Source organism: Mercenaria mercenaria, unplaced genomic scaffold (genome assembly GCF_021730395.1).
Source record: "Mercenaria mercenaria strain notata unplaced genomic scaffold, MADL_Memer_1 contig_685, whole genome shotgun sequence".
NCBI classification, from domain to species: Eukaryota; Metazoa; Mollusca; class Bivalvia; order Venerida; family Veneridae; genus Mercenaria; species Mercenaria mercenaria.
The window spans coordinates 50,777-61,308 of record NW_026463576.1 but is presented as its reverse complement, the minus strand read 5'-3'; the positions used below and the strand labels follow the sequence as shown (position 1 = coordinate 61,308).

At 35.9% G+C, this 10,532-nt stretch overlaps 1 protein-coding gene across 1 annotated transcript in view; it reads right to left on the bottom strand.

Annotated features, from left to right (window-relative positions):
- Positions 1–2,089: 2,089 nt before the first annotated feature.
- LOC128554724 (pre-mRNA-processing factor 17-like) overlaps positions 2,090–10,532 on the bottom strand; it is a 28,182-nt gene continuing 19,739 nt past the window's right edge. The window contains exons 9-14 of the mRNA XM_053536036.1: positions 10,410–10,525; positions 9,373–9,506; positions 6,220–6,296; positions 4,359–4,459; positions 4,009–4,052; positions 2,090–3,710 (exon numbers count right to left, since the gene is read on the bottom strand). Coding sequence (XP_053392011.1) covers positions 3,533–3,710; positions 4,009–4,052; positions 4,359–4,459; positions 6,220–6,296; positions 9,373–9,506; positions 10,410–10,525 — 650 coding nt within the window. The 3' untranslated portion in view covers positions 2,090–3,532. The remainder of the gene's footprint in view (positions 3,711–4,008; positions 4,053–4,358; positions 4,460–6,219; positions 6,297–9,372; positions 9,507–10,409; positions 10,526–10,532) is intronic.

The window sequence follows — 10,532 nt, the reverse complement described above, 5'->3', positions numbered from 1 at the left end:
CCTGAAAAAATTAGGAATTTTAGGGCCACTTGAAAGCCTGAATTATTATAATATCACTTGGGGGGGTGTGCCCAAATATAATTCCTTCACATGTGAACTCCAAACATTGAATTTTTTCAATGATAAATATATTATTTCTTAAATAAAATACCATAAAACTGACACTTTACCAGAAATTCAAATGTGCAGTGCAACATAACAGTATTTTTTGGCGCAACACTGACAACTCCACCTTTGCTACCCATACTGTAGAACAGGATGAGGTTATAAAATTTGTCAATGAAGAAATAGCTGTGAAATTTACCATCTTACAATCCTTTATACTAATAATCTATAATAACAAGATACAACTTTGAAGCTAGATGTGAATTTTAAAATATCTATTGGTTATATGATTTGTATCAAGAAATATGCACATGTTCTGCAGTGGCATGTACAACTTAAGGAGTGTAATATTATTCCAAATGAAAGAACAAGTGCGTATTTCTTTATACAAATTGAATAATCTATTTGTAATATACACATCTACACTATAACTTTTATATATATCATATAAAATTGTTCTTAAGCCAGAAAAAGATTGAAAATACCATTGTTAATGAACTTTTGAATTCAACTGCAAACATGATGTTACACAACCTGATATGATATTGTTGTGTGTATGTGTTAATGTGGGGGTGGGGTGAGTAATTTGGATTGTGACACTCTGCACATCATCTCGTCACCACCACCTACCTATATTTGAAGTTTCAAGTCACAACCTTGGATAGTCCAGATATAAACTAGAGCTATCACTGAAGGTGATGAATGTACCCCCCACATGCACTGACACAGTACATTGCAATTTGACGCACACAAGATTGCATAATTATGTGGACTGTATGTATATAGACTGTATGTATACAGTATAGTAACAAAAAAACAAAGTCCCATAACTATGCAGAATATTTATCTAAAAGAACGTAACATGCACCATGCACAACTAGGGTTGGTACTGATCACTTGTATGAAGTTTCATTAAATTGTGTGCAAGGGTTCAGAAGATTAGGCGTGCACAAGATTGCATAGGCAGACTGTATGTACCTAGTATGTTAACAAGAAACAAAGTCCCATAACTCTGCAAGTTTTGTTGTTGAAAGAACCTAACATGACCCATGCACAACTATTGTTGTTACTGATCACTTGTGTGAAGTTTCATTAACTTGTGTCAAGGGGATGAGGAGAGATGGTGCGCACAAGATTGTGTCTATGTATATAGTATAGTTACAAAAAAACAAAGTCCCGTAACTCTGCAAAAAAATTTTCTGAAAGAACCTAACATGCCCCATGCACAACTACTGTTGTTACTGATCACTTGTTTGAAGTTTCATTTAATTGTGTCAAGGGGATGAGGAGAGATAGTGCGCACAAGATTGTGTCTATGTATATAGTATATTAACAAAAAACAAAGTCCCATAACTCTGCAATTTTTTTTTCTGAAAGAACCTAACAGGCCCCATGCACAACTACTGTTGTTACTGATCACTTGTGTGAAGTTTCATTAAATTGTGCCATGGGGATGAGGAGAGATGGTGCGCACAAGATTGTGTCTACGGACAGACAGACGGACATACAGACAACCTGAAACCAGTATACCCCCCCCCTTACAACTTTGTTGTCGGGGGGTACAAATTATGAAGGACAGAATTGAAATTTGAGCTCAATTTGTGACTTTGAACATTGACCTACGGATCCAGTTCACACGCTCTGTACAATTGTACAATAATTCATGTCTCATCGTTTTAATTCAATAGCCTGAACAGTTATTAAGAAAAGCTCCAGACAAAAAATATGACAGACAGACATACCAATGGACAGACAGGCAGACAGATGCATACTACATCACATATGTCTAATTTTTCCACAACGTGCATATAAATGCCAGTATGTAATAATAAAATATGACTGATTTTGCATATTTGTTTTAATAGCTTCAAACAGACTTGAGGTAGTCGTACTGTTGTACAAGCAGGAATTCTGGTATATAAGTTAATTATACAGGTAAGACAACGTCCCGCTCCATACCTGTATTAATAACTACACAGAATGGTTCTCTCTTTTTGATCAGTTTATTGCTTTATTATTACAAAATAACAAAATCATGTAATACATTAATTTTTGTATCTTAAAATTAAGCTAAAAATAAATGGCTTAAGTTATCAAGAATCTGACACCAGTTTGAATGAATTTCATCATACAAATATTTCATACAGTTATAGCGTTTAATTTTTACATTACAGATATTTATCACATGTTTGACGTCGCAGGAGTGAAATAAAGCCATTACATAAATTTGACAATACACTAGTGTAATAAACCTTTGACGTTGATGTTGTTTATCGGAGACGTTGGACAGATTGCTTTGTTTATAATAGTTAAAGAAAGTAGATTTTTTTATGTTTCGGCAGGAAAAGATAACATGTGATTAAAAGAATATTACACTTGCGACTTTCCACATTGAATTCACTAAACTCACTGAATAAAATTGACGAAATACTCGGCAGAGTCTCGCATTTAACATCTTAATCAACCCGTTTAATAAATTCAGTATGAAAACACACTCGTATAATATTCTCTATGTAAGTGGACATGCAGGAGATATTCTCTAGTCCAGAATGAAACATGTAAATGGTAACAGGACTTGCTGCTGATTTTATATAAAACTGAAAGCTAACTACCAGCAGTACGGTTAACTACCAGCATTGTGGAACATTTTCAATTAATGACAATGATAGGATGAAATTTGGGATGAAAAATGTTTGAAATTCATGTACACTGGCAAAATTTATTCAAAGAAATATCTGAAAAAGTAAACCAGACTAAAAGAATTATTCATGAAAGATTTTTTTTGGTCAAAAATTTTACATATAATACTTGGTCAAGGCAACTTTTTCTTCCTTTCATTTATAAGATGGCTCTAATTACCAACACATGTTTAAGTTAAAACACTAACTGTATATGGAAGATAACAATCCGTCTAAGGGTTGTTAGATTATCAATATACCTAAAGGTACAAGGGCAATAGTTCTGACTACAGACTGGCCAGTTTTATTACATGACATCATAATTATCTATTAGCCCAGCTAAATTAAGTGTTGAATTACAGACCCATCAATAGCATAAACTATGTACTGGTGATTTATGTACGGAGTCTTGTAATAATATCAGGAATCAAAGTGAATACTCTCCTTTAACAGGACTTACACACAATTAGTCCAATTGTCCTAATCAACTTTAAAACTCCCAAACATGATGTTTTTTACATACAGAAGAAGTATTGTACACCATCTAACATGATGTTTTGACGACCTTTCAATTTGCCTTATAACCTCATAGTCCTAAACCAGAAGAAGCTTGCATTCTTCACACATTTTGCAATGCATACGGATTTACTACGGTATCGTAAGATGTGCACTGATGAATTACTGTGTTCCGATACTTCATGCTGCCCGTTATTCAGTATTAACATTTCTGCAAAATTAGCTTCTACTTCTCAATCCCAGAATTTGATCACACCGTCCCATCCTGCCGTCGCCACCTTTGATGTCTCATGTGGGTGCCATATTGCCTGAATACACACGTCATCATGTGCTTTAAACTTTGAATACAGTTTTGTACTTTTCCAGTCCCAGATATATAACTTGCCGTCAGCATCACCCGATATCAAGTACCTGAAAATGGTGCATAATTATTATACATATGGTATACTGTTTCTTACTCAATTTTAACAGTCACACTGATGGCGATATGTCAAAATTTCAGCTCTTTGGAGGTACTCTAAAAGGTTTAATTCAAGCACATATTGGTGACTTTCTGTAATAAGTATTTGACTCCAACAAGTCTCAAACATCTTGTAGTTTTAAGTCACTGTTTAACAGTTTGACTACAATCATGTTTACAATAATTAATTAATAAAAATTCTGAGGATCATAATTATGTATGTATAGAGACAATAAAACCTTTACTTACGTCATTTCTGGAGAAAAATCCATGCCACAGGCATAGCCAGCCACCTAAAACATCATAATGTAAATTTAAATGTGATTTTTTTTTCAGAACATAACTATATATGTATAGTATAAAATATATACAATTGATTTCTATAATCTGCCTATACATCTTAATATGTTTTCAATTAATAAAAGTTCTCCTTGTTGATGTGTACTGAGAGAAATTTGGGTATAGCTCTAACAATGAGGACATACACGACAAAAATGCAGGTAATAATACAATATGGCTATAAAAAGTTACAAGCTGTTTCTCTGCATTCAATTAAATTAAATAAAACAAACTATAACGAAAATGCCAGTACTACTTACCATATGACCTGTAAATGTTTTTTTCCTCATGTATTTAAATCTGTTTAAAACATTGAACACACAAATTTTGTTGTCCATTGACTGACAAGCTAACCATTTACCTGTAAAAATATACAATAAACTTTCACACATGAACATGACAAAGTTACTATACAAAGAAATCAGTATTATTCAACATATTTAACTTTTTCCTTAAAGCCTTTGTTTTTCACCAATGCATTAATGTTTGTTATTTGTTTTATGATTGTATCCCAGTGTATGTCTAGTGGTGACTGGTTTGTCATACGAGGTACACCTTGAGAGGAATTTCAGTTTCTGGAGGATGCAAGATAAATAAGAAGCCACCCCCACATTCAACCCATTTCTGACCTGGGTTTTTCCATACAAGATGTAACTCACCATATGCAGGATACATCTAAACGCATTCATAATTTCAGTTGGAAGAGAGAGGACTCAAACACAACCCCTGGTTCCACACCTTGGCTTGTAACTACTAGACCACTGCACCCGCTATTCACATTGACAGCATGCAATATTCAAACTGTACTTTTTCTAGTCTTACCTGCAGCAGTGTATTTCAAGTCTATGTTTTGTCTCATAAAAACCATTGAGGGTTCAAATATATATACATTTTCATCTCATCATGATGCAAAAAAAACCCACATGTTTTACCTCACAGGTTTCTAGCATTTTCACTAAATTTCAGGATGGTCAATAGGTGCCCCCCCCACTCATTCCATATTTCTAAGGAGGATCAGTGCATTTCCACGGAGAGTTAGGCTAAAAATAAGTTGTTCATAGAACAAAACAATTGTTGTTTATGTTAATGACTCTTCATGGCAATTCGTGGGGGTCAGTATGATATCATAAATATGGGGACTCCACTAAATGCCTCTTCTCGTATTTTTCATACTGACCCCCAGATATATCCATGGAGGATTATCAGAGTCGCCATGTTTATCCTACTGACCACAAACATTTCCATGGAAGTTTAGCAGAGTCCCCATGTTTATCCTACTGACCACAAATATTTCCATGGAGGTTTAGCAGAGTCCCCATGTTTATCCTACTGACCACAAACATTTCCATGGAGGTTTAGCAGTGTCCCCATGTTTATCATACAGAATCCCACATATTTCATGAGGTTTAGCAGAGTCCCCATGTTTATCATACTGACCCCTACATATTTCATGAAGGTTTAGCGGAGTCCCTTTGTTTATCATACTGACCCCACATATTTCATGGAGGTTTAGCAGTCCCTTTGTTTATCATACTGACCCCTACATATTTCATGGTGGTTTAGCAGAGTCCCTTTGTTTATCATACTGATCCCACATATTTCATGGAGGTTTAGCAGAGTCCCTTTGTTTATCATACTGACCCCACATATTTCATGGAGGTTTAGCAGAGTCCCTTTGTTTATCATACTGACCCCTACATATTTCATGGAGGTTTAGCAGAGTCCCCTTGTTTATCACACTGATCACAAATACTTCCATGGAGGTTTAGCACAGTCCTCAGGTTCATCATACTGACCCCACATATTTCATGGAGGTTTAGAGGAGTCCCCTCGTTTATCATACTGACCCCCACATATTTCATGGAGGTTTAGCAGAGTCCCCATGGTTATCATACTGACCACAAGTATTTCAATGGAGGTTCAGCAGAGTCCCCATATTTATTATACTGTCCACAATTTTTTCCATTGAGGTTTAATGGAGTCCCCATTTTTATCATACTGGCCAAACATATTTCCATGGAGGTTCGCAAATATAACCAAAAATTAATATTTTGCTGAAATTTTAATAAACTTTTCAGCAATCCTGTCTTATCTCTATAATGATATGTATGAATTACTCACCATTAGGTGATAGTGTAACAGAAGGCATAGAATGCATAGAAGGGTCTGCAATATACTTGAAATCTACTGGAACATCCCTGAAAATATACCAACCTGTTAGATATATAAATGTGTAAAAGCAACTCATAACAAGAGGACCATGATGGTCCTGAATCGCTCACCTCTTCCCACATGACCCAGTTTTGAGTATGACGTCGTTTTTTCTATTATTTGACATAGTGACCTAGTTTTTCAGCTCATGTGACCCAGTTTTGAACTTGACCTAGATATTATCAAGATAAAAATTCTGACCAATTTTCATGAAGATCCATTGAAAAATATGGTCTCTAGAGAGGTCACAAGGTTTTTCTATTATTTGACCTATTGACCTAGTTTTCGAAAGTAAGTGACCCTGTTTTAACCTTTACCTAGATATCATCAAGGTGAACATTCTCACTAATTTTCATGAAGATCTCATGAAAAATATGGCCTCTAGAGAGGTCACAAGGTTTTTCTATTTTTATACCTACTGGCCTAGTTTTTGACCGCACGTGACCCAGTTTCCAAACTGACCTAGATATCATCAAGGTGAACATTCAGATCAATTTTCATGAAGATCCATTGAAAAATATGGCCTCTAGAGAGGTCAAAAGATTTTAATAATTTTAGACCCACTGACCTAGTTTTTGACCGCAGTTGACCCAGTTTCAAACTTGACCTAGATATCATCAAGATGAACATTCAGACCAACTTTCATACAGATCCCATGAAAAGTATGGCCTCTAGAGAGGTCACAAGGTTTTTTTATTATTTGACCTACTGACCTAGTTTTTTACGGCACGTGACCCAGTTTCAAACTTGACCTAGATATCATCAAGGTGAACATTCTGACCAATTTTTATGGAGATCCATTCACAAGTATGGCCTCTAGAGAGGTCACAAGGTTTTTCTATTTTTAGACCTACTGACCTAGTTTTTGACCGCACATGACCCTGTTTCGAACTTGACCTAGATATCATCAAGATGAACATTCAGACAAATTTTCATACAGATCCCATGAAAAATATGGCCTTTAGAGAGGTCACAAGGTTTTTCCATTATTTGACCTACTGACCTAGTTTTTGATGGCACGTGACCCACTTTCGAACTTGACCTAGATATCATCAAGACGAACATTCAGACCAACTTTCATACAGATCCCATGAAAAATATGGCCTCTAGAGAGGTCACAAGGTTTTTCTATTATTTGACCTACTGACCTAGTTTTTGAAGGCACGTGACCCACTTTCGAACTTGACCTAGATATCATCAAGGTGAACATTCTGACCAATTTTCATGAAGATCTCATGAAATATATGGCCTCTAGAGAGGTCACAAAGTTTTTCTATTTTTAGACCTACTGACCTAGTTTTTGACCGCACATGACCCAGTTTCGAACTTGACCTAGATATCATCAAGATGAACATTCAGACCAACTTTCATACAGATCCCATGAAAAATATGGCCTTTAGAGAGGTCACAAGGTTTTTCTATTATTTGACCTACTGACCTAGTTTTTGAAAGCACGTGACCCAGTTTCGAACTTGACCTAGATATCATCAAGGTGAATGTTCTGACCAATTTTCATGAAGATCTTGTGAAATATATGGCCTCTAGAGAGGTCACAAGGTTTTTCTATTTTTAGACCTACTGACCTAGTTTTTGATGGCACGTGACCCACTTTCGAACTTGACCTAGATATCATCAAGGTGAATGTTCTGACCAATTTTCATGAAGATCTTGTGAAATATATGGCCTCTAGAGAGGTCACAAGGTTTTTCTATTTTTAGACCTACTGACCTAGTTTTTGATGGCACGTGACCCACTTTCGAACTTGACCTAGATATCATCAAGGTGAATGTTCTGACCAATTTTCATGAAGATCTTGTGAAATATATGGCCTCTAGAGAGGTCACAAGGGTTTTCTATTTTTAGACCTACTGACCTAGTTTTTGACCGCACATGACCCAGTTTCGAACTTGACCTAGATATCATCAAGATGAACATTCAGACCAACTTTCATACAGATCCCATGAAAAATATGGCCTCTAGAGAGGTCACAAGGTTTTTCTATTATTTGACCTACTGACCTAGTTTTTGAGGGCACGTGACCCAGTTTCGAACTTGACCTAGATATCATCAAGGTGAACGTTCTGACCAATTTTCATGAAGATCTTGTGAAATATATGGCCTCTAGAGAGGTCACAAGGTTTTTCTATTTTTAGACCTACTGACCTAGTTTTTGATGGCACGTGACCCAGTTTCGAACTTGACCTAGATATCATCAAGGTGAACGTTCTGACCAATTTTCATGAAGATCTTGTGAAATATATGGCCTCTAGAGAGGTCACAAGGTTTTTCTATTTTTAGACCTACTGACCTAGTTTTTGATGGCACGTGACCCAGTTTCGAACTTGACCTAGATATCATCAAGGTGAACAATCTGACCAATTTTCATGAAGATCTTGTGAAATATATGACCTCTAGAGAGGTCACAAGGTTTTTCTATTTTTAGACCTACTGACCTAGTTTTTGATGGCACGTGACCCAGTTTCGAACTTGACCTAGATATCATCAAGATGAACATTCTGACCAACTTTCATAAAGATCCCATGAAAAATGTGACCTCTAGAGTGGTCACAAGCAAAAGTTTACGGACGGACGGACGGACGCACGGACGGACGACGGACACCGCGCGATCACAAAAGCTCACCTTGTCACTTTGTGACAGGTGAGCTAAAAACGGAATATGCCAGTTCAACAGCATAAGGCTTGCACAATCATGTGACAGCTATACATGCATTCATGGTTTTGAAAATTCATTCAAGTTCCGTCACTTTACGACATTTTTATTATAAAGTATAATACAATTTTACACAACCAAACATATGATAAAAGTAATTAAATAGTTACTGCCTTTCTTAATTCAAACGTTTAATCCCCTGGAGAAAAATTTTTCTATTGACATAACCGACAGCTTCTGGTCAAGTAATTCAGCAAAAACAACTGCCTTTTTTCAGGCCTTGGTTTGAATGACTAGTTTTATAAACCTGTCATGCATTGATAATTATCTGAAGTAATTATCCCATAAGAATTTCATTGTACAGACAAATGATATAAAAGAGGTATACTTACCATTCCCAAACTCGTAAACTTTTATCATCGGAAGTTGACACAAATCTTCTATTCTGATCTACAAATGTTATTGAGTTAACTGCACCGAGATGTCTGTCATATTCCTGAACTATCTCCCCTGAACGAATATCCCACTGTAATGAAACAAGGAGCTGTGTTCAATAAACGCTTGATGGGGCATCCTTGTCGATACAAAGCAACCTAAGTCCAAAACGAGGTCAAGTTCAAGGTCAAACTGAAGTCAGGTGATGTGTGAAGATGAGGAATGGTCACAGGTTACATCTGCATTAGTATCAAGTCATTCTAATAAGGGGTATTGATGCTAGTTGAAACGGTCCCATTTGGTTAACCTCGTACGGCAGACGAACGAACAAATGGACGGACGGATAGGACAATCACTATATGCCTCCCGCATCAGTAGATGCCGGGGGCATAAAAAGGCATTGTTTGAAGAATTATCTTAATTTAATACTATTTCAGACATTTCATACTTCTTCAAATTATAGCATTTTCTTTTTATCAAACTTGTACAGTTGATTATGCAATGTAAACTCTATATCCAAAACACTTATTTTTTGTCTGAAGAAAAGGAAAATACACAAATGAATTTCAACAACATGAGACACAGATTATTTTATAGCCTTAGTAAGGTTTCACGTCCTGTCCCCAGTACCAACATCACAACATACATTGACCTTCTTATCTATTGAATCAGCAGTACTACTTTCTTACCCGAGGGACCAGCAACAGTACTTAAACAGATTTTTCTTGCTCTTGTAGACCACATATAGTGAACAAAGATGATATTTATGCTTAAGTTACCAGCAACAATATTTAAACAGATGATTTTCTTATTTAATGTACGAACAAACATATTTTATAATGATGATAAATGATTTTCATGTCAAGGTTGCTGTTTGATTATTTACAGTGGTTTTCCGGCCAGAGGTATTAACAATACTTTCACACATGATTATCTTGCTAGTACCACTTATGTAAGTTTTGACAAACAATTTTTTTGTCTGAGGTATACTTACACAGATAATTTTCTTGTCTGAGGTACCAGCCACAAACAAGTGTTGTTTGTCCTCTTCAGGGTGAAATTTGACACAATAAGCAACTTTTCTACTTGTGAATCTTCCTTTACATTCTCCTGAAAT